Below are 24292 nucleotides of genomic sequence, written 5' to 3'. Positions count from 1 at the left end.
CAATATAAAAATAATAGGAAAACATAAAGCTGAATTCCTTGAAAGCAGAAAAATACATGAATCAAATACACAATTCTGATGACACCATTTTGCGATCCAGGCACCCCTTGCTGACATTACAGCTAAGTTCTGGGCCTCCATGAAGACTACACTGCAGTTGATAAAGATTGCCTGCTCCAAGATCTCCCTTCATCCAGTGATTTGACAATTAAAGAGCAGCAAGAGCAAGTGCTATGCAGAGTAATAAAGCCCTGGATAGACCTCTACCAGCCTGGATGCTGCTATGTGAGGGATTAAGAAGATATTATCAAAACAAATTCAGTTGCTTGTATAAATTGTATCACTAAGCTCCGGTACAAACTGATACAGTGTGGGAAACGCCGCGATCCCTGTGCATTTCACACACTGCATTGCAAATGCACTGTGTTTTGTGATCTACTCGCTGGGAAAATAAATGTTTTTGTGTAAAGCAAAAGATGCTCCCCCATTTATCATTGTTGCTCCATGTTTTTTGTATTAAGGGCCCTTAGTCTGAGTTCTCACCGTAAGCCAATAAGGTCCTATGGCATTGCAAGATGTTGCCAGTCTAACATGTGGCACTGGAAGACTAGTTTTGTGTACAGGAGAAGAGAGCACAGAGAGGAAGTCAACAATTTATTATATTTTTCATTTATTAGAGGCATTTATATAGCACCATCAATATATGTTGTGATTTACAAACTACTAATTCACATCAGTCCCTGCCCTTGAGGAGCTTAAAATCTAAGAACCCTACCAAGCATACATACAGTTGCAAGAAAAGGTATGTGAACCCCTTGGGATTATGTGGAGTTTTGCATGAATTGGGCATAAAATGTGCTCTGAACGGCATCTAACTCACAACAATAGAAGAACACAGTCTGCTGAACATAATACTACACAAACATTAGATGTTGCCATGGTTTAATTGCACATAACATGTAAACATTCACAGTGCAGGGAGGAAAAAGTATGTGAACCTTTGGACTTAATAACTGGTTGACCCTCCTTTGGCAGCAATAACCTCCACCAAACGTTTCCTGTAGTTGCAGATCAGACCTGCACAACGATCTGGAGTAATTTTGGACCACTCCTCTTCACAAAACTGTTTCAGTGTAGCAATATTCTTGGGATGTCTGGTGTGAATCGCTCTCTTAAGGTCATGCCACAGCATTTCAATTGGGTTGAGGTCAGGACTCTGACTGGGCCACTCCAGAAGGCGTATTCTGTGCTGTTGCAGCCATTGTTTTGTTGAATTATTTGTATGCTTTGGGTCATTGTCCTGTTGCATCACCCATCCTCTGCGGAGCTTCAGTTGGCGGACAGATGGTCCTACGTTTTCCTGCAAAATGTCTTGATAAACTCTGGAATTCATTTTCCCATCAATGACAACAATCCGTCCAGGCCCTGAGGCAGCAAAGCAGCCCCAAACCATGATGCTCCCTCCGCCATGTTTTACAGTGGTGATGAGGTTTTGATGTTGGTGTGCTGTGCCTTTTTTTCTCCACACATAGTGTTGTGTGTTCTTCCCAAACAACTCAATCTTGGTTTCATCTGTCCACAGTATATTTTGCCAGTAGTGCTGTGGAACATCCAGGTGCTCTTTTGCAAACTTCAAACGTGCTGCAATATTCTTTTTGGACAGCATTGGCTTCCTCCGTGGTGTCCTCCTATGTACTCCATTCTTGTTTAATGTTTTCCTTATTGTAGATGTGTCAACAAAAATGTTAGCATGTGCCAGAGATTTCTGTAGGTCTTTAGCTGACACTCTGGGATTCTTCTTTACCTCATGCAGCATTCTGGGCTGTGCTCTTGCAGTCATTTTTACAGGACGACCATGCCTAGGGAGAGTAGCAACAGTGCTAAACTTTCTCCATTTGTAGACTGTCTGTCTTACCGTGGACACATGAACATCAAGGCTTTTGGAGATACTTTTGTAACCCTTTCCAGCTTCATGCATGTCAACAATTCTTGATCATAGGTCTTCTGAGAGCTCTTTTCTGCGAGGCATGGTTCACATCAGAAAGTGCTTCTTGAAACCAGAAAACCCAAAACATGTTTTTTTTTTTAAGGGCAGGACAGCTGTCAGCAACACATCCAATATCATCACACTGATTGGAGTCAAGGTTGGCTCACTCCTGGCTCCAATTAGCTCTGGGAGAAGTCATTAAGCTAGGGCCTCACATACTTTTCCCTCCCTGCACTGTGAATGTTTACATGTTATGTGCAATTGAACCATGGCAACATCTAATGTTTGTGTAGTATTATGTTCAGCAGACTGTGTTCTTCTATTGTTGTGACTTAGATGACGTTCAGAGCACATTTTATGCCCAATTCATGCAAAACTCCACGTAATCCCAAGGGGTTCACATACTTTGTCTTGCAACTGTACATACACATACTAGGACCAATTTAGACAGGAGCCGATTAACTTACCAACATGCCACAAACCAGAATGCCTGGAGGAAACCCGCGCCGCAATCAGAAGAGGAACATGCAAACTCTATGCAGATAGTGTCCTCATTTGGATTCTAGCTGAAAACCCCTGTGCTGCTCTGAATGATGCAAGTTTTAAAGTCTTACTAAAGGGTGAGTAACGTAGAAAGTTGAAAAACTGCAAGATTAAATATTTGTGTCATGACAACTCAATGTGGTGGGGGTGTTTGACAAGACTAAACAGAATGCCAGATATTTGGTTCTGACCCCTGTCGAGCACCCTAAATTACCTGATGACTCAGTACACATGAGGGTGTTCAGAAAGTATGTAAGCAGTGCATTGTCCATAACTCCTAACTGTCCTGCACTTGGAGGGACTGTCCCTCTTATAAGACCAAATCCCTCTGTCCCTCATGCAGCCTCAGTTGTCCTTTTTAATCTTATGTGTACATCTCTACACAAAATGTACTATTTTACTATCAAAAGTGTTATGCTGCCCTAAAAAAATTATAGTCAACCTCTAAATTACTACATTTGCTCTTTCGTAAAGCCAATATTAAGGAAAAATAGATGTAAAAAAAAAACACTTGTGTGGTTTAGCCAATCATATTCTGCATATTAGATCTTTGTGGTCCGTGTAACCGGTGCTGCAGCAGAGCTGTGTCCTTTGCCTATATACTGTATGCTACAAGGTGTTCCTCTTTATTGTTTTGGAAAGTTGTCATCAATTGGGATTCCATTTTTGGTGCTCCAGAGGCTGGTGGAACATAACCCTAGGGATACTGACGTTGGGTGTTCTTGCTAACAACATCCATGTGAAAAAAAAACTGATGTTTTACTGCAATTAATCTTTTAATGAACCCCTCAATGATCCCCTCCAAGTCTTATATTAACTTGTCCTCTTTCTTATGAGGTCTGTGTTGTGTGACCCACTAGGAGTGGCACAGCTACCTCTGCAGAAGTCTTCTGGTTGGCTCTCCATCTTCCTTGCATGCAGAATCTCTGATTTTTTTCTATGGAAAGGCCATCTATTATACACCCTAACAATGGCCACCCTAACCATAGGAATGAACAGGGATTTCTTCCACATATACCCCAATGGTTTGCACAGTGAAGACCTTAGGTGAAAAATATAAGACTTGAGAAATGTACTGGTGAGAAGGTGAGAAGGTCATTTAATGGGTAACTGTACTTTTTAGCCAGTATTTACACAATCATACAAACTGTTCATAGGGAAGGGCGTGAAGGGACTGTATTAGTATTTGCTGTTCTGTACACATGGGATCTCTTCCATTATCACTATAATAATCCTCTTATGATGGTTTCATTATGCCCGAGACATGTCTAGATGACGTGTGTGCTATTTTGATTGGCTAAATTCAAAAGCAGTTTTGTGGCACGCTGTGCTGTATTTCTTCATGTTTAACTTGCAATTACTTTTGCTCCATTACAGCTTTATTTCTCAACAGGGAAGCCCTAAGTAGCTTTCATAGAATGAATAAATCGCAATCTAATCTAGTTGTTGCTCTTTGTGTGTCCGGTCCTTTCATTTTGCTCTCAGCACATTTCATGGATCGACCTGCCGTCTTCCCAGAATCCAGATAATTATTAATACAGACATGCAGAATGAGGATTATCAAGCCGAATCAAAAAGATGAACTGTGTATCTGCGTTCTTCGGATTCATTGCTGGCATTCAGTTTTCAGGGTCGGTTTCATTTGCAGGTTTTCAAACTTGTAGGTTATCAAAAGAAAATTGATGGTGCATGTTTAAATATATCCTCACTCAAAACTGTTACAGTGGACCTTTACGCAAACAGTTTTGCTGGAACAGACAAGTGAAAAGTAACAGAACAGCTGAAATACTTTTTCTAGGAGAAAATACTGCTTCTGGCACCTTCCAGTGCTGCTCACTTAAAACCAAAAGTTAAATGCTCACATGATTGCTGCTGAAGAGGAGGATCAGCAAGTCTTAATTGTGATCTTACTCTTCAACAAAAACCAAGAGACCAGTTGCCTAGGATTTTAGTCATTGTCCAGCACTTGAGGGGACCTGGAGGAAGGTTTTCTTCAGGAAATGGCAGTATTGCAGTACCTATTTTTCAAACCTAATAAGAATGCTAATATGGATTTTAATTTGAGTAAAGGTCCACTTGAAGTCACACGATTTCAAAGTTGAATGTCAGTGTGACTTCAGGTGTGACTTGTAAGACATCTGTGTGACTTCATGCACAGATGTCAGTATAAGTTACACCAGAAATCAGCAAAAGCAGTGCAGGAACTACTTTGCAAATAGGTGTGACTCCGACGAAGAACGGTTCCACTGCTGATTATAGGGTGTGACTTGACATGCAATTTGAACTGTCAAATCGTATGACAAGATGCATCGGCTTTGAACGGGGGCGAAAGGTCTGTTCATTCCTATGCAGGTTTGTAAACAATGGATTTCTGCATAAATTATTTCTAACTAGATTATTTCATCATAATCCAGTCATATGTTTTGTATTTATTTGAAACCATTAGAAAAATTATCTATATCTATCTATCTATCTATCTATCTATCTATCTATCTATCTATCTATCTATCTATCTAAAATATATAATATATATATATACAGTACATGCACACACACACAGTATTAAAATATACACACACTGGACACCTACAGCTGCCATTTTTTTAATAGAAATTGGGTCAATGTAGTGTAGTGGAAAGTTTTTTTTGTTTGTGATGTACAGTCAGGTCCATAAATATCGGGACATCGACACAATTCTAACATTTTTGGCTCTATACACCACCACAATGGATTTGAAATTAAACAAACAAGATGTGCTTTAACTGTCAGCTTTAAGTTGAGGGTATTTACATCCAAATCAGGTGAACGGTGTAGGAATTACTACAGTTTGCATATGCGCCTCCCACTTGTTAAGGGACCAAAAGTAATGGGACAATTGGCTTCTCAGCTGTTCCATGGCCAGGTGTGTGTTATTCCCTCATTATCCCAATTACAATGAGCAGATTAAAGGTCCAGAGTTCATTTCAAGTGTGTTATTTGCATTTGGAATCTGTTGCTGTCAACTCTCAAGATGAGATCCACTATCAGTGAAGCAAGCCAACATTAGGCTGAAAAAACAAAACAAACCCATCAAAGAGATAGCAAAAACATTAGGCGTGGCCAAAACAACTGTTTGGAACATTCTTAAGAAGAAGGAACACACCGGTGAGCTCAGCAACACCAAAAGACCCAGAAGACCACGGAAAACAACTGTGGTGGATGACCAAAGAATTCTTTCCCTGGTGAAGAAAACACCCTTCACAACAGTTGGCCAGATCAAGAACACTCTCCAGGAGGTAGGTGTATGTGTGTCAAAGTCAACAATCAAGAGAAGACTTCACCAGAGTGAATACAGAGGGTTCACCACAAGATGTAAACCATTGGTGAGCCTCAAAAACAGGAAGGCCAGATTAGAGTTTGCCAAACGACATGTAAAAAAGCCTTCACAGTTCTGGAACAACATCCTATGGACAGATGAGACCAAGATCAACTTGTACCAGAGTGATGGGAAGAGAAGAGTATGGAGAAGGAAAGGAACTGCTCATGATCCTAAGCATACCACCTCATCAGTGAAGCATGGTGGTGGTAGTGTCATGGCGTGGGCATGTATGTCTGCCAATGGAACTGGTTCTCTTGTATTTATTGATGATGTGACTGCTGACAAAAGCAGCAGGATGAATTCTGAAGTGTTTCGGGCAATATTATCTGCTCATATTCAGCCAAATGCTTCAGAACTCATTGGATGCCGCTTCACAGTGCACAGTATAGCATACTGCAAAAGCAACCAAAGAGTTTTTTAAGGGAAAGAAGTGGAATGTTATGCAATGGCCAAGTCAATCACCTGACCTGAATCCGATTGAGCATGCATTTCACTTGCTGAAGACAAAACTGAAGGGAAAATGCCCCAAGAACAAGCAGGAACTGAAGACAGTTGCAGTAGAGGCCTGGCAGAGCATCACCAGGGATGAAACCCAGCGTCTGGTGATGTCTATGCGTTCCAGACTTCAGGCTGTAATTGACTGCAAAGGATTTGCAACCAAGTATTAAAAAGTGAAAGTTTGATTTATGATTATTATTCTGTCCCATTACTTTTGGTCCCTTAACAAGTGGGAGGCACATATGCAAACTGTTGTAATTCCTACACTGTTCACCTGATTTGGATGTAAATACCCTCAAATTAAAGCTGACAGTCTGAAGTTCAAGCACATCTTGTTCATTTGATTTCAAATCCATTGTGGTGGTGTATAGAGCCAAAAATGTTAGAATTGTGTTGATGTCCCAATATTTATGGACCTGACTGTATGTTGCCCTTATATGTGCACCTTACTGCAAAGGCTAGCTATAGGTTGGGGTGGTTGCCGATTGTTCAGGCAGCTTGCTGACTGAATTTGGCATGGGACACAGTGAATGCCACCAGCTACCATTGTGCTCTTGCTGGGCTTTCTTATGTCCCCATGTATTTAAAGAGGAGCGGGCTCTTCAGGCAAACCTGTCCCAGGCTAGCTGGTAAGTATGCTGGGAAATTTTAGTTTGTTTGTGGACTGTACTTTAGCTTCCCTAGCTCCCCTAGAAAATACTGGAGAAATCTTGAGGCATTGTGCTTTTATCCAATATCATGATGCCATCATGGTGCACTCAAAATTACATCATCACCGTATGCAGTAACCAAAGCTGGATTTGATACTGGAAGCTACAGTATATGCTCACATCCTTTGTTAACCACATTAAAATCCCTCTACTGTGGTAACATCTATGACCTAGAACATCTTGATTCTTGATTCCTAACCTGGCTTACAATGTGTAAATAAACGGCATTCAACATGTACTTTTATTACTGATCCACTTGTAATAAGGTAGTATTGGAACTCTACCTCGCTCCAGGGTTTGGCAAGCCACGACAAGCAAGGCTCAGGGTTGCAGGAAATGTTCTGTACAGGGTTGTGTCCTGGAGACTGGCAATGAAATGGTCTAAGAGGTCTGTTTTCGCGCGTATCCATGCATTGTACTTCCCTGGTCATGAATCCACCACCACAGTTTGTAGAGCACTGTGCATCAAAAGAGAAATATAGTACAGAGTAAAAGTATAATATAGTGACATTTGAATTTGATCACAGATATTTCTCTGTTTCTCCAGTTCTTTCTATAATTTACTAGGAGTTCCTACTATATCTGCTATCTGAAGGTTCCTGTCTAGTTCTGGCACCAATATCACTTGGCAGAGCCATTTCCATGGGCCAATGGATCCTCTCCCCAAGTTTCTCATGAAGTAGCCACTTCCGTTCTTTCAACTGATCCCCAAATGTATTAGGGTATTCTTACCACTGACCCCCAATGTATTAGAATATTTTTCCCACTGACCCTTAATATAACAGGATATGCTTGCCACTGATTCTCAACGTAACGAGGTATCCTTCCCACTGACCCTCAATGTAATGGAGTATTTATACCACTGACCCCCAATGTGCTAGAACATAACACCCACTGATCCTCAACATAACGGGGTATTCTTCCCACTGACCCCCAATGTAATGGAGTATTTATACCACTGACCCCCAATGTGCTAGAGTATAATACCCACTGATCCTCAACGTAACAGAATATTCTTCCCACTGACCCCTAATGTAATGGAGTATTTATACCACTGACCCCCAATGTGCTAGAGCATAATACCCACTGATCCTCAACGTAACAGGGTATTCTTCCCACTGACCCCCAATGTAATGGGGTATTTATACCACTGACCCCCAATGTAATGGGGTATTCTTCCCTCTGACCTCCAACATAGTCAGATATTCCTCCCACTGCCCCCCAGTGTAATAGGATATGCTTCCCACTGGCCCCCAAAGTAAATCATTTTTTAAATTATTTTTTAATAGCTACAACTTTCTGATCATGTTATTGTACTGCAAACTGTAACAATCTGTGTAACCATGTGTGCTTCCATGGTAAAAAGTTAAAAAAGTTAAAACAGAACATATAGGGGTGTATTTACTTAAGGTAAATAAACTGTGCACTTTTCAGGTGCAGTTTCACTCATTTTCACCAGAGCTTAGTGAATGTGGCAAATCCCTACTGATTTCCATCATCCAATTATGTGCAAGCAAAAATACTGTTTTTAAATTTTTTTTTTGTACCTAATTGGGTTTTGTTAACAAAGTGGAGCTTCACCACATTTACTAAGCTCTGGGGAAAATAAGAGCAACTGCACCTGCAAAGTGCACAGTCTATTTGACTTTAGTAAATCAACCCCAGAACAGGTATATCTAATATTCTTATTACGTTTTAGAGAAGGGAAGGGTAAGCAACACTGTCCATTTTGTTTTGATACGTGTGTCTTTACTGTGGAAGGTATGCACCCCTTCTATTGTAACTGGGACAAAGATTTCTTACAATTTTCACCAGAAAAGGAGGTGAGGGGAAAACTTCTAATGGGGACACTTGCTCCAATGACAGCTGTCTAAGATTGTATTTCCAGGCTGGGAAGTGAAGGAATATCTCCCTGATGGAGCACAAACAGCAAAATAAAAAACCTGACAGGGGTTCTAGGTATAACCAACTTATCTAATGTTATAAAGTGTATACATACACTTTATAGGGAAACTATAATTTATATGTTTCCAGTTTTTTAAAAATAGTTTTTCATATTCTTACATAATATTATATTATATTAATATTAAATATATTCACACACAGACACTTTTCATTCTCTTAGGACAATAAATACTAATAAAAAATTAATGCTAAAAGCATTTAGAGAAGAAAAAATTGCTTACATTTGAACATTAATCTTCCCATGTTAAAAAAACACTCAACAACAAGCACACATATAGAAACCTTTATACATATATACATTTTTATAAACCCTAAAAATTATTTAAATTTAAATTATTTATCTCTCTTTTAAAACTGTAACACTACCTTGCTCCAGTTTCCAGCTCTCCAGTTTGCACATGGGCGCAAGTGACATCTTCTTGCGGGATCGGGCTTTTTAATGTGTCCACAGTCTGCTTCATTTCCTGTGCTGCATTCCACATTTCTCCAAAAAGCCCCAAGACCACAGGTTGTGGAACACTGCGGGGGCAGAGAATCCATCGATCAGTCACATCACGCCACAGCAACAAATGCAAACCTATTAGCATGTTACATTAACTTACATATTGTTATTATTTATTCCAGGTGTTTATATAGCACCAACAATTTATACTGTCTTTACATACAGTACATTCTCATTAGTCCCTGCCTCCAAGGAGCTTACAATCTAAGGATCCTATCTCATATGCATACATACACGTGCACACACATGCTATTGCCAAGTTAGACAGGAGTCAGTTAAAGGGATACTTCACAGAGAAGTGATAATTGCCATAATCCATTCACATAAATCATATACAGTATATCATGGTACTGTATTTTTTTGAATCCTCTAAGTCCCCTATTCCTGCAGCACTGTTGTGTGGTCACGTCATCTCCCCTTGTTCCGTGGGGGAAGATACATGGGAGGGGCTTCTATTACTCTGCTGATGTATGCTCTTTACAATGTGAGTCTGTGTCTGGCCAGCCCCGATTGGTGCTGTGCTGGTCACATGGCTAAAAATTAGGGTTGCACCAAAATTTCTAAACATATCAGCTAAAAATAGTCCTATCACCATTTTGCCTATAGGAAAAAGTGAGGCGATGCAGGTGCCGATAACTGACTATTTGGCTCGGAGGCGGTTGGTGTTGTTGGGGGCTATGTGCACTTCAGAAGGGGGGGCAGCAGACAAAGCCAGGAGAGCAGGTAAGCAGTATACAGTGAGGGAGCATTGTATACAGACAGGCTCCCTCATTTGCCGCCGCTAAGTGTCTCTGCCAGTTTTTAAATGCAATTGCCGTCTTTTGACCCCGTCGCTAAATTAAACAAAGGGGTGGGGTCACCCAGTGACATTACCCAGTGACCCTGCCCCTTTGTTTACTTTAGCGGCGGGGCGAATAACGGCTCCTTTTCAGAGCTAAAGTGAAGAAAAAAAAGGCAACAATTGCATTTAAAAAAAAAGTTAGAAAAGCGCCACACTTTAACCTTCTATCAATAATAAGACCACTACAGCCGCAACTCCCAACCCAAAAGAATTTTTTGGCATAAATGTAGAAAAAATTTATATAGGAATGCGCTAAATTTAAATATCACCATATAATAAAGTGTCCATAATAAATCTGTAAAAGTCCAAACACCATAAATAACTCAAAAATGTATCTGTGTAACTCATAACACCGTGATTAATACACCAACAAATACATTGGATAAACTCACCAGAGCTAAATGCTGATCAGACTATAAACCAGCGTTTTTGCTCTGGGAGCGATGAATAAACGATATCCAGACTGTAGATGTAATATTCTGCAGTGATATTCACATATCCAGGTAATCAGCAGCAATATTCCACAATGATGGACAATATCTCAATGTAAGGAGCAATAATACTCTGCAGCCAAAAATCTTAGGATGAGCCTTTCCATATACCACCGTATTTCCATAAATGTAGAAGTTACACTCAGGGACAAAGGAAAAGAAATGATGGTGCAGCACGTTTAAAACAAACATTTATTAAAAACTCAAAGCACTCACAAGTGAGGTGTCCAAACAGACACCAGCTTAACCAGCATAAACACAGCACTGCTAATGGACGAGTCCCGCTCACCACGGATCACCGCCGACAGTCACAGGGAAAACGTCCTGACGTGAACATCAAGTAGGCCACGTCCAACGCATTTCGTCACCACGACGTCTTCATTGGGGGTCAGTGGTATAAATACCCCATTACATTGGGGGTCAGTGGGAAGAATACCCCGTTGTACAGCCCTTTCAAGACGTTGTGGTGACGAAACGCGTTGGGTGTGGCCTACTTGATGTTGACGTCAGGACGTTTTCCCTGTGACTGTCGGTGGTGATCCGTGGTGAGCGGGACTAGTCCATTAGCAGTGCTGTGTTTATGCTGTTTAAGCTGGTTTCTGTTTGGACACCTCACTTTTGAGTGCTTTGAGTTTTTAATAAATGTTTATTTGTTTTAAACGTGCTGCACCATCATTTCTTTTCCTTTGTCCCTGAGTGTGGCTTCTACATTTATGGAAATACGGTGGTATATGGAAAGGCTCATCCTGAGATTTTTGGCTGCAGAGTATTGCTCCTTACATTGAGATATTGTCCATCATTGTGGAATATTGCTGCCGATTACCTGGATATGTGAATATCACTGCAGAATATTACATCTACAGTCTGGATATCGTTTATTCATCGCTCCCAGAGCAAAAACGCTGGTGCTGGTATATAATCTGATCAGCTTTTAGCTCTGCTGAGTTTATCCAATTTATTTGGTGGTGGATTAATCACGGTGTTATGAGTTACACAGATGAATTTTTGAGTTATTTATGGTGTTTGGACTTTTACAGATTTATTATGGACACTTTATTGTATGGTGATATTTAAATTTAGCGCATTCCTATATATATTTTTTCTAAATTGCATTTAAAAACCAGCAATGACATTGTCCTCAGGTTGAAACCTAAGCGTTTTCCAAAGCATATTGCAGAAACGCAGTATAGTCCATTTAACATGATTTCCTATGGGACAGGTTCGCATCTCCACGTTTTCACCCGGTGCATTTTTTGGAAAGGGTCAGGGACTTTTTTAAATGCAAAGAGTTGCGTTTTTGGTTCTATAGACTTCAATGGAAACACTGCAGAATAGTACGTTTCTTGCTGCGTTTTTTGCTGCGTTTTTGATATGATTTTGCTTTGTAGCCTCAGCGGCAACAAGTGAGAGAGCCTGTCTGTATACACTGCACCCTCACTGTATACCCTGCTCCTCTCTGTACACACTGCCCCCCCCCACAAAGACGACCTGTCACTTATATGCATATCACATGACTATTGGTCCCCTATGTGATAGCAATAAAAGCATAAGTAAAAAATAAAAACGCACATTAAAATAAAAAAAAAAAACTTTTGAGCTTCGCCATCCTCCCACACACAGACATTTCGGTTTTGGTTTTCGGCTAAGTGCGTCCTGAATTTTTGGTTTCGGCCCCAAAGTTTTAATTTTGGTGCACCACTACTAAAAACAGTTTCAGAAAAACAATTCAAATTACATTACAAATATAAAAAAAAATCTGTTATAGCTCCTTATACATCTTTATTGAACATCAGATGTGTATTTTTGGGGCACTAATATGGTGTAGGTGGAGTCAAAGATGATTGAAACTAGCTTTCATTTTGTTTAGACAGCATTTGCATCCAAGGCTCTCTTTTACTTTACAGGCATTGGCAATTCCATTAGATATTTTTAATACTGATTTATATTACAACTAAGCTCTTTTGTGAGTTTCTTTTACAATAACGTTTATTGAAAATTTGCATACAATATAAAAGATCAAGAACAATACAAAAGCCTAAAGCCTGTGAGCGGATCAGTTTGAGGTATCCAACCATAAACAGTAATACTGTACAAAGGCAGTATAAAGTGGGTACAATCAATGTCAAACTGAGCTTATAAAAGCTAAACTGAAGCAAGGGGCAAGGTAGACCCCCAATTCAAAACAGTTCTGAAAAACTGAGCAAATATACAATGCAGAATGGGCCATTGATAGGAGCAATACTTCAGGAGGAAAAAGGGGAGAGGGAAATAACAAAGAAATGGAAAAATAAAAGAGAAGGAAAAGGAAGAAAAAAGTAAAGTCGTGAGCCAGGTTAGCCAGGTCATCCCCAGAACACTCTTGTTTATGAGTTTCTTAGTGAATGGTATCAATCAGCATACTATGGTGTCCTTTTATGATACAGAGAATAGCTGCGATTCAGTGGATCGCAGCTATTCTCTGGTCATTCACAGTTTATGACACCCAGGAAAACATGTTCAGCCCTTCACTGGAGATCTGTGTTCTCCCTCCAGATTCTCCAGCCCAGAGCTGGAGAATCGGAGGGACCGCAAACTAAGCAGCGATAATTTACCTCTGTTTAGTAAACTGATCTTTTACTGTAATCTCGCGAGATTATAGTAAAATCAGCCGTTTTCCAGCGTTTGGAGACCGTTCTCCCTTCAATTGGAGAACTGATCTACATATGCTTCATAAACGGCATTCACAGGAGAACTGTGTTCTCCGAGAATGCCGGAGAACTGAGCAGCGATCTATTACTGCTGGTTCATAAACGGACACCTATATCCCCCCAGTGTTTAGCAATAGATGGGCGTGGAGGAGGAGGAAGGGAAAGGAGTATCATTTACTACTGTGTATACACCCACATGTGTGACTCATAGTAATGTGGGCTGCACAGATAAGGAAAAAGAGGAAACAAAGAGCTTGGAAAGAGAACTGAGCATGATCAGTAGATGACAACAGCTGGTCTTCACAATCTTAGGCTACAGTGGGGACACAGAGAAGATGGAAGGGAGGGTTGGAAGCAGGATCAACCAGGTATGTTTCTCTCTAAAAAAAATGAATGCTTTAGTGGCTTTGTGAGATTGTACACTCAGTTATGTAACATGAAATGATAGATTTTAATAGTCTGGGTTTAATGACATTTTAACTTGTCAGCATGTCTTTAGAATGTGGGAGTAAACCAGAGTACCCAGATGAAAGCCATGCAAGCACAGGGAGAACATGCTGAGGACTCCAGAGCAAGGCAGAAGTGCTAACCAAACAGCTGAAACCATGTTCATGCAGTGAAACAATGTTATCCATATTCTCAAAGTGGGAAGCTTGATCCCAAATCTACAATTACACAAAGTTATAGGTAAAATATGAAGGCTCTTCATTGACCCCTAGGATAGATCTGAATGACCTGGCCCTCTGCCCAAGCACAACATCAGAACGCTGAATTGGATATCGAAACATGAAAGGTTTTTTACCTTAATGCAGAAAATGCATTGGGTAAAAACTTAAGGTTTTAGATCCATTGTAGGTACCCTGTTTCTCTGAACTTAACTGTATCTGAGCACCACAAACTAAAAACACCATTTAATTCATATTTACTATTCAAAGCAAACTCAGCCGTCCATCCATGTATCCATCAATTATTTTGTTTAGACATCACTTTGAAGAACATCCCTGGCATTTCTAGCAATGGTAATTCTGTATAAGGGCTGATGATCCATGTAGCATTTACTTCATGGAATCCATCTGCCCTTAACTCAGGCATGCATGTAGTAGTGCATGCTTAGCTGAAAAAAGCCTCTTCTCCCCTCTCCCAGATGAAAGAAAAAAAAATGGCCATGAACACTCCTCAGATGTATGACATCATTTTGACCTAGGCCAGAAACCAGGAAGCAACTGAAGAAATTTAAATGTTTAATAAAATAAGGTAAATATAATATACAAGTAAATATAATATACCCTCCTATCTATTTACTAACGCTAGTAGCATAAGAATTAAAAATAATTGATGTTGATTGGGAGTTTAATTCCTCTCTAGATAGACTATACAAAGATGGATAAATAGACAGACAGACAGCCTATATTGCCAAAAGTATTGGGACGGCTGCCTTTACACACACTTTAATGGCATCCCAGTCTTAGTCCATAGGGTTCAATATTGAGTTGGCCCGCCCTTTGCAGCTATAACAGCTTCAACTCTTCTGGGAAGGCTGTCCACAAGGTTTAGGAGTGTGTCTATGGGAATATGTGAACATTCTTCCAGAAGCGCATTTATAAGGTCAGGCACTTATGTCGGAGGAGAAGGCCTGGCTGCAGTCTCTGCTCTAATTCATCTCAAAGGTGTTCTATCAGGTTGAGTTCAGGACTCTGTGCAAGCCAGTCAAGTTCCTCCACCCCAAACTCGTTCATCCATGTCTTTTTGGACCTTGCTTTGTGCACTGGTGTGCAGTCATCTTGGAACAGGAAGGGGCCATCCCCAAACTGTTCCCACAAAGTTGGAAGCATGAAATTGTCCGAAATGTCTTGGTATGCTGATGCCTTAAGAGTTCCCTTCACATGAACTAAGGGGCCAAGCCCAACCGCTTAAAAATAACCCCCCACCATAATCCACCCTCCACCAAACTTTACACTTGGCACAATGCAGTCAGGCAAGTACTGTTCATCCAGACACATCCATCGGATTGCCAGACAGCAAAGCATGATTCGTCACTCCAGAGAACACGTCTCTACTGCTCTAGAGTCCAGTGGCGGAGTGCTTTACTCCACTACTTCCGACACTTTGCATTGCACTTGGTGATGTAAGGTTTGGATGCAGCTGCTCGGCCATGGAAACCCATTCCATAAAGTTCTCTATGCACTGTTGTTGTGCTAATCTGAAGGCCACATGAAGTTTGGAGGTCTTTAGCTATTGACTCTGCAGACAGTTGGTGACTTCTGCACACTGTGTGCTTCAGTATGTGCTGACCCCGCTCTGTCATTTTACGTGGCCTACCACTTTGTGTTTGAGTTGCTTTTGTTCCCAGTTCCTTCCACTTTGTTATAATCCCACTAACAGTTGACCGTGGAATATTTAGTAGCCAGGAAATGTCACGGATGGACTTATTGCACAGGTGACAACCTATCACGGTACCACGCTTGAATTCACTGAGATCCTGAGAGCGATTCATTCTTTCACAAATGTTTGTAGAAGCAGTCTGCATGCCTAGGTGCTTGATTTTGTACACCTGTGGCCATGGAAGTGATTGGAACACCTGAATCCAATGATTTGGAGGGGTGTCCCAATACTTTTGGCAATATAGTATAGATAGATACATAGATAGATAGATAGATAGATAGATAGATAGATAGATAGGATAGTTAATGCCTACCCTATAAAAGTGGGTAATTTTTTTTCTTACATACTAATATTTATAATGAATAAGGAAATTTACAGTTAAGAAAACCTAATATTCAATTATTTCTGTTGCACATAACTGAAAGTTACATACTTGTCCTTTTTATAATGTCAGTGTTTTTCTAAAAAAAAAAAAAATCTTGTATAATTTTACAGAAACACATCTTAAGAGATCACGGGTTCATAGAAGTTTAAATTGGGTTATAAGAATCCATAGAGTTTTATCTGCCAATTACATCATTCATCGCACTCAGCAGAGGAAGCAGGAAATATAGGACGGTTCCGCTATATTATTCCACACTATTAAACCACCTCTCCAATCATTTGTGTGAGAGCCAGCGGCAACTTTCTATCCGGCTGAATGAACTTTCTTGTCTCCTGTTCTCACCTCTGTCAGTCCTCGTGAGTCTGTCCCACAGCTCTTCAACAGTAATATGACTTTGCAAACTTTTTTTTTCATTTAAGATTAGTAAGGACTTTGAAAATGAATGTCATTGAAGGTTTGGAATGAATAGGAGAGCTGGAACAATGCTTCTAAAAATGGAACAATGGAATATTGAGCCTAATTGTGTGAACTCACCCCATCAAATTGCACTCTGTGATCTTTACATACAAAAGTGTTAATTTTTAAAAACATGACTGCAGGAATGTATCAGCCATGCTACCCATAGTTCCCTACTTTCCCTCTTCTGGAACCAACCCACCCCTACCTCTTCCTTTCTCAATTGTCCCATGTATAGATCTCTATTCAAATTGTATTATTTAACAAAAATCTTAATCTACACAATGGCTTTATTTATTTAAAGTGGTTCTCAACTCCCCTCACCCCCCATGTTTTTTTTTTTCATTTACCTGTAGTGTTCTTCAAAGCACATACTAACTCTAGCATTATCTCACAGCAATCTGCTGTTCGGTGTAACACAGCAGATTCCTTACCACCATCTTAGTCCACTTCAGCTGGCTGCCTCTTCTGAGTGCAGGTAGTCAGCTCCAATGATGCCCTGGCCTGCCCTCTAGACTGCCGCTTTGTGTGCTGATCCTTAAACCTTCTGAGAAACATGATGTAAGTATCTCAGGGGGCTGCAGGACCGGGTATATATCATTTGGTCTAGGCCAGAACTGCAGCATGGGGCAGGGCTAAAAGTTAAAGGAGAAGTAGGGATAAAGCTCCTTTGGCCCTACTTCTCCTGTAGGTCACAGGAGTGCATAAGTTCTGCAATCTGGCCCGTATTCAGCTGACAGCAAGCTAAAGTCTGCTGTCAGCTGACGTCACTCAGCCAGTCCACCTAGATTCCTGAGTAGCAGAAGTCTCAGACTCTCAGCAGGCCACAGAGAACCTGAGCCAGTTGCTCCTGCCCCCTCCACTGCCCAGTGTTCCAGGGGCAGAGCCCAGAGCAGTGACTGACAATCACTGGCTCTCTGCTTATCGAAGACTGAGAACTGAGTGAGCACTCAACTCTCGGTGTAGAGCTGGCAAGTTGCAGGAAAGAAAATTGCTTTATTCCCCCATCAACATAGTGCTGATGGCAGAATCCCTCTGTTGTGTTCTGCCGGCAGAAGAGGTGTGGGAAGCCACCCCTGCCGGAGGAGCACAATGACTATTGCTAGTGGCTATATTCGCTGGTAATAATCGCATGCTAAAAACCTGACATGCTGGTCGTACCCAAGTCGAGCAATGGATCCACTTGTGTACACTCAGCTTGCCCATAGATGGATCGAATCTCTGAACCGGCCGAGATTCAATCTGTCTATGGCCGGCTTAACTCCCTTTTGTGAGTTAAGTTCCATTTTAATGCTTTACCCAACATTTATACAATTTTCACCCACAATTCAGCCATTTTTCTAATCTAGTCTAATGAGTAAAATAGGTAAAAATTGAGTATAAGTTGTGTGCATCCTGGATAAAAAAAATGTATAGAATAGACCCCTAAGCCATTCATACAACTTCTACCTTATTGTATTTGTTATTCTGAAAAGCACTTATGGATGGAAAAAAACACTTATGTGTTTAACCAATCCTTTGTTTTTCACCTACATACTTTGAGCTGAATGGTCATCACATGCTTGAGGAATGGTCAGTCCCGAAATGTTTTTCTGTGATCATGCAAAAAAGACAAGTTTTGTACTTTGAAACAACCCACTTTACCTGTGTGACATACAAATGGACTCACCTAAGAATATCAATCATATTTAAATCCCGACTTAAAATCAGTGGCCCAGCAAAAAAAATAAAAAATACAAAAGTAGATTTCTGTGCAATACTGAAATTCCTTCCAGCACAGTCCCCAGCAAACTCATCATTCTGTGATCCAATGCATCTTCCAAGTTGAATAAAGGCCCAGCTTCATCCAACTCACTACTTGAGTACTCATTACATGACCAATGTGCTTTCCAGGAGGAGAGAGTGCCTACCGCCTCTAGAGGAGAAGGACCAGGGGTGGACTGACAACTCATGGGGCCCCTGGGCAATAGGGGATCATGGGGCCCCTGTGTCCTTGCTTACACTCAAAAAAGCCCATGAAAAAGGTACCAGGGGCATCTCACGGGGCCCCCTACTGACCCCCAGCCCTCGGGCAGTGCCTGAGTTTCCAAATGGTCAGTCCGCCCCTGGGAAGGACAGATGGAGCCACCAGACTGGTAGGTGTAGATACATACATTTTTTCCAGGGATTTTTTGCCTGGTTGCACAATGTCGCAGGTCCTTTTCCTACTCTTCTTTTCACTGGTGGGCAAATCATAATTGCTGCAGAGAAATTTACGTAATATTATGGTGCAGCTTTCTGCAGCATTCTTCTGTGATCCAAGAGTGGTTTAGTGATGTATTCAGGGGGAAGGCACTTGATGTGCAGGGGGCAGAGGAAGTAGGTTGGACAATGCTAGGTGTTATTTAGTTTGGCATAGGATTGGCACTGGATCGTAGAGCGGTGAGTCTTTAGGAGACATATCCATGCAGAGAATGAGGATTGCAGTAGGAGCTGTATTTTTTAAGTTATTTCTTGTAATAATGTATTATTTATTTATGTATTTATCTTCGAATAAAAAATCAGCAGAAGTCAAATCCTTTGAGGAGTGTTCAGCAAATATATGCTTGTGTCCAAGAAAGTGTTAGCAAGTTATTTGTGGAAAACAGTCACTACTAAATATCTGATATCCTACCTAGAGCTACTGGACTGTAAATGAGATAATAATGATAAAGATAAAAAGAAGCTGCAAGAAAGGAACTGGAAATGAATTAAAAGCTTAGCAAAAAGCTTTGTAATCCGAATAAGAAAGGACAAACTATAGTACATTTTCATTTGTTTGTTACAAAATCTTTATGTCTATTATTTTTTTTACCTGTTTTTTAATGGTTGATATACTCAAAGGTTAAAGACAACTCCCAGGCAAATTTAATGAAACACCCTTTATCTCAATGATGCACTTATTAAAAACCATTAAATATTTTAAGAAAAGCCAATATAAACAACCAAATCTATCTTTGCAGTAGATTCCGATAATGGCAAAAACCTGTTGAGGTTAATTTACTAAAGGCAAATAGCATGTTCACCATGTAAGAGAATTTTTACTATGCAAGGCAATTTTCCCTTAGTTCAGTGAATGTAGTGAAAATTCAAATTGCAAAGAAAAAAGAAAAAAAATATATTTTTGCTTTCATACAATATCATTGGATGATGGAGTCAGCGGAACTTCACCTCATTCACCAAGTTAACTGAAAATCCCCTTCCAAAGCGAACAGCCAATTACCTTTCTACCAGTAAATCAACTCCATCAGTCAGCTCTGTGCAGTTGCAGGAAGGCAGAGCATGTGGATGAGTTTATTGTAGTATTGAATTTTTTTTTTCTTGTGGTCTCACATCAGATAAAGGAAGTGCCATTATCACGCTTTTGATGGGAAGGAGCAGAGAGGGGTGTTGAAATGTGCACATGGAACACTTGCAGTTAAGGTGAAGTAGGACACACACAATCGCCCATATATAGAGTATATATATATATATATATCAGGGGTGGACTGACAACTCATAGGGCCCCTGGGCAATAGGGGATCATGGGGCCCCTGTGTCCTTGCCCAAACTCAAAAAAGCCTATGAAAAAGGTAACAGGGGCATCCCATGGGGACCCCTACTGATCCTGGGCCCTCGGGCAATGCCCAAGTTTCCAAATGGTCAGTCCGCCCCTGATATATATATATATTTACAGTATATTAGGGCTGCCCCAATACTGGTGTAGCGGGGCCATTGCTGTTTCCCTTTTAAAGAACTGTTTCCCTTTTAAGACTGCATATTGTCAGAAAGGGTTTGATTGGCTCAGCTCTTAGCAGTACTGGAGTGTTTGTGGGAGTTGCAGTTTCATCAAAGAGGCAGACAATGTAAATTTATACAACACAGGACTACAGGACCAGGATGCTTTGCAAGGAGGAAGGGGGTGGGTGAGCCATGTGTGCCATTGCAGAAGACATGTGGGAGCTACTCTGCAGCCCCTACTGTTGAAGTACACTGACACTGTTTCCAGAACAGCAGAGGTTGCTAAGGACAACGGTTATCTACAGCAGCTGAAGTCAGCAGCAACTGTGCTCATTGGTACCAGTCACCCACGACGGCAGTTACCGATAGCAACAACATCTCCCACCGCAGAGAGAGGTCAGAGTGTTGGAAATTGCAGAGGAGGCATGTGACCATCCCAGGTGAGGCACCTCAGAGATTGTGCAGCACCGACAATTGACAACAGAGAAAAACTAGCAGAGAGACAGAGCCCCATTCATCATCCCTTCAAGGAGGTAACCCCTGGAAACTGTTCTTCTTGGATGTGGTGAGCAACTGCTAACCTGTGACATGTCAGTCCTTAAGAGCGCTCCACAGATTCACCAACACAGGCCTGTGCAACACATAGACTCACACAGTGATACAATCCTACAGCATACTAGTGAATTTGGGACTGAGCCTAAAGAGACGTCAGTTTAGCTGGGGACATATTACTGCTATAGTTGCAGGGGGTTAATACTGATCTATAGCTGTACTGGTATATACGTATATACATGAATATTGTGTTTATTGATATTTTTGTGCATTATTATTTGTGTATTCAGTGCATTTAACTGCTATTTTCCAAGTTAATTTGCAGTCTATTTGCAGAGTTTTACCTGTCTTTTTAAACCTGTTATAAAACTTCCCACAAGGTGTACTGGTGTGCTGTGGATCCAATATATATATGGTTCATCACTGAAGTAAGGACAGAAGTGCCCATTAATTCCAGCGGTTCCTTCGGGGTTGAGCGCTACACTGGTATTGGTATTGGTGCCAATACCAAGTACTTGCACAAGTACAAAATGAATGGCTGGAGGTCGGGGGAAGAGAGCCACTGGAGGCTGGGGTGGGAGGAGAGAATTGTTGGAGATGTGGGGAACAAAGCCAAGGGAGAAGCAGGAGGAGCCCAAGCCACAGCCGTTGATGTCTGCAGTTGGATCGGGAGCCAGAGCTTCATTGGTGGAACCTGTCATGCAGGGAGGTTTCCCGCACCGCTCCTGAATAAACTCATGCTCAAAGTCGCTATGACAAGCCTGGGTTCACAAAGGAGCTGTGCGGGAAACTGCATGCGATTCGTGCAGGAATCGCACTGCATTCCTGTTTAAATCACATGCAATACTGTGCAGTGTGATTTGAGCCCATTCATTTTGTATGGGCTCAAATAGCATCACAAAGGTATCAGTACTTGGTACCGGAGAGTTCTTGACAGAAAGTATCTGTACTCGTACTCCCCGGTAAAACAAAATGGTATTGGTGCAACCCTAATATATATATGTATGTTTGTGTGTGTGTGTGTATGTCTCATGTTGATTTCAACGGTGGCAGAAGGGTGGGATGGCCAAAACTGTCATTCTCAATGTTTCAAAAATTTCTGATTACTTTTATCTCGCTCCCAAATCTTACTCTTGGTTTGGATTTTATATGAGGCAGTAGCTTGAGCCCACCAGGCTGGTGGATGTGATTACATATATATATCATATCGCCTGTAGCTATACTTAGTTCTGGAGGACCATGGAATCTTCCAGAAGCCAGTGCGCGGACGGAGTGAAGAACTAATCTGCATTTTTATGGGAATCTAACCAATCCCAGGTTGGGGGGCCTTGGGAGAGTGATGAGACCAACCCATAAATAAGGGAGAGTCAGGCTGCCAGGGGAGTTGGGGTGGAATATGGAGTGTTGAGGAGACTGTCGGTGGCCGGGTAAAGGTCTGCTGGGTCTAGGGGGGGGCTGACTTCCAGCCTAAGCTTGGGCTGGCACAGGAGGGTCCATTCAGCATCACGATATGAACAGGATCGAAGCCTGGGAGAAGTGGGAGCAAGAAGGACAGAGTGAGTACATCATCACACCCAGGGATTTACAAGGGGAGAGTCTGTCACATGAAGCAAGCTTTCAAAGGACAGTGTTGTGCTTAATCCTTTATCCTTGTCCTGGGAGATCTTCAGAGCAGCCAGGAGGGCTGGTAGTGTCTGCAGGCTGTGGAGCTGTTCTGCAGGGGAGAGGAGACATCTCTGCATGTATTTTGCAACAAGCTAAGCCAATTTTCAGAGGGGCTGCAAGTCCTTAGCCCATAGGGGGCTGTTGCTACTGATCTGTAAAGTCTGACTGCATTCAAGGAAAAGAGCAGTCCAGGATCTTTTCCTGTAAATAGGAAGGACGTTGTCCCTGTGCATTGATTCAGACAAGTTTGACATCCCATAATCCCTATTACCCTATCCAAGTTATTTTCCCTAAAATAAATAACAAAAACCAAGCTCATGGACTGTTCACTGACTTTGGTGTGGAAAATGTGTGATGCCTGGCTTAGGGGGACCTAGAAACACAGCAGCCCTAAAGAGAGTAGCACTACATATACATACTGTACACTATTTTGCCAAAAGTATTGGGACATCCCTCCAAATCATTGGCTTCAGGTGTTCCAATCACTTCCATGGCCACAGGTGTATAAAATCAATCACCTAGGCATGCAGACTGCTTCTACAAACATTTGTGAAAGAATGGGTCGCTCTCAGGAGCTCAGTGACTCCAAGGGTGGTACCATGATAGGTTGCCACCTGTGCAATATCCATCCATGAAATTTCCTTGCTACTAAATATACCACAGTCAACTGTTAGTGATATTATAACAAAGTGGAAGCAACTGTTAACAACAGCAACTCAGCCACAAAGTGGTAGGCCACGTTAAATGACAGAGCGGGGTCAGCGCATGCTGAAGTGCACAGTGCACAGAAGTCGCCAACTGTCTGCAGAGTCAATAGCTAAAGACCTTCAAACTTCAAGTGGCCTTCAGATTCTTCAGATTAGCACAACAACAGTACGTAGAGAACTTCATGGAATGGGTTTTCATAGCCAAGCAGCTGCATCCAAGCCTTACATCACCAAGTGCAATGCAAAGCGTTGGATGCAATGGTGTAAAGCACACTGCCACTGGACTCTAGAGCAGTGGAGATGTTCTTGGAAGTGACCAATCACACTTCTCTGTCTGACAATCCAATGGATGTGTCTGAGTTTGGCAATTTCCAGAAGAACGGTACTTGCCTGACTGCATTGTGCCAAGTGTAAAGTTTGGTGGAGGGGGTTTTTATGGTGTGTGGTTGTTTTTCAGGGGTTGGGCTTGGCCCCTTAGTTTCAATGAAGGGAAGTCCTGACCTCAACCACATAGAACACCTTTGGGAATTAGAATGGAGACTCTGAGACAAGCATCCTGTCTGACATCAGTGCCTGACCTAACTATTACGCTTCTGGAAGAATGGTCAAACATTCCCATAAGACACATTCCTAAACCTTAAGGTTATACAGTTGTGTTCAAAATAATAGCAGTCAGACATCACTAACCTGATCAATCACTGTTTTTGGTAGAAATTATATTTCTACATGGCAAATAATTTACTAGCAGGTGTAGTAGAGTAATAGAAATCCAACAGATCCAACAGTCATGACATGCATGCTGCTGATTCTGTGTCATTGAATCAC

The 24292-nt window shown here is 41.4% G+C and overlaps 1 protein-coding gene across 1 annotated transcript in view; it reads right to left on the bottom strand.

The window, feature by feature from the left end:
• ADAMTS12 (ADAM metallopeptidase with thrombospondin type 1 motif 12) overlaps positions 1 to 24292 on the bottom strand; it is a 696444-nt gene that overhangs the window by 66761 nt on the left and 605391 nt on the right. Inside the window, exons 20-21 of the mRNA XM_089689453.1 lie at positions 9428 to 9580; positions 7381 to 7554 (exon numbers count right to left, since the gene is read on the bottom strand). Of these exons, the coding sequence (XP_089545579.1) occupies positions 7381 to 7554; positions 9428 to 9580 (327 nt within the window). The remainder of the gene's footprint in view (positions 1 to 7380; positions 7555 to 9427; positions 9581 to 24292) is intronic.

This window comes from Staurois parvus, unplaced genomic scaffold (assembly GCF_062004578.1).
Source record: "Staurois parvus isolate SC_StPar_1 unplaced genomic scaffold, SC_StPar_1.0 ptg000475l, whole genome shotgun sequence".
Classification (NCBI taxonomy): domain Eukaryota; kingdom Metazoa; phylum Chordata; class Amphibia; order Anura; family Ranidae; genus Staurois; species Staurois parvus.
Note: the sequence above shows the minus strand (reverse complement) of the source record. Positions and strands in the feature narration are given on the sequence as shown.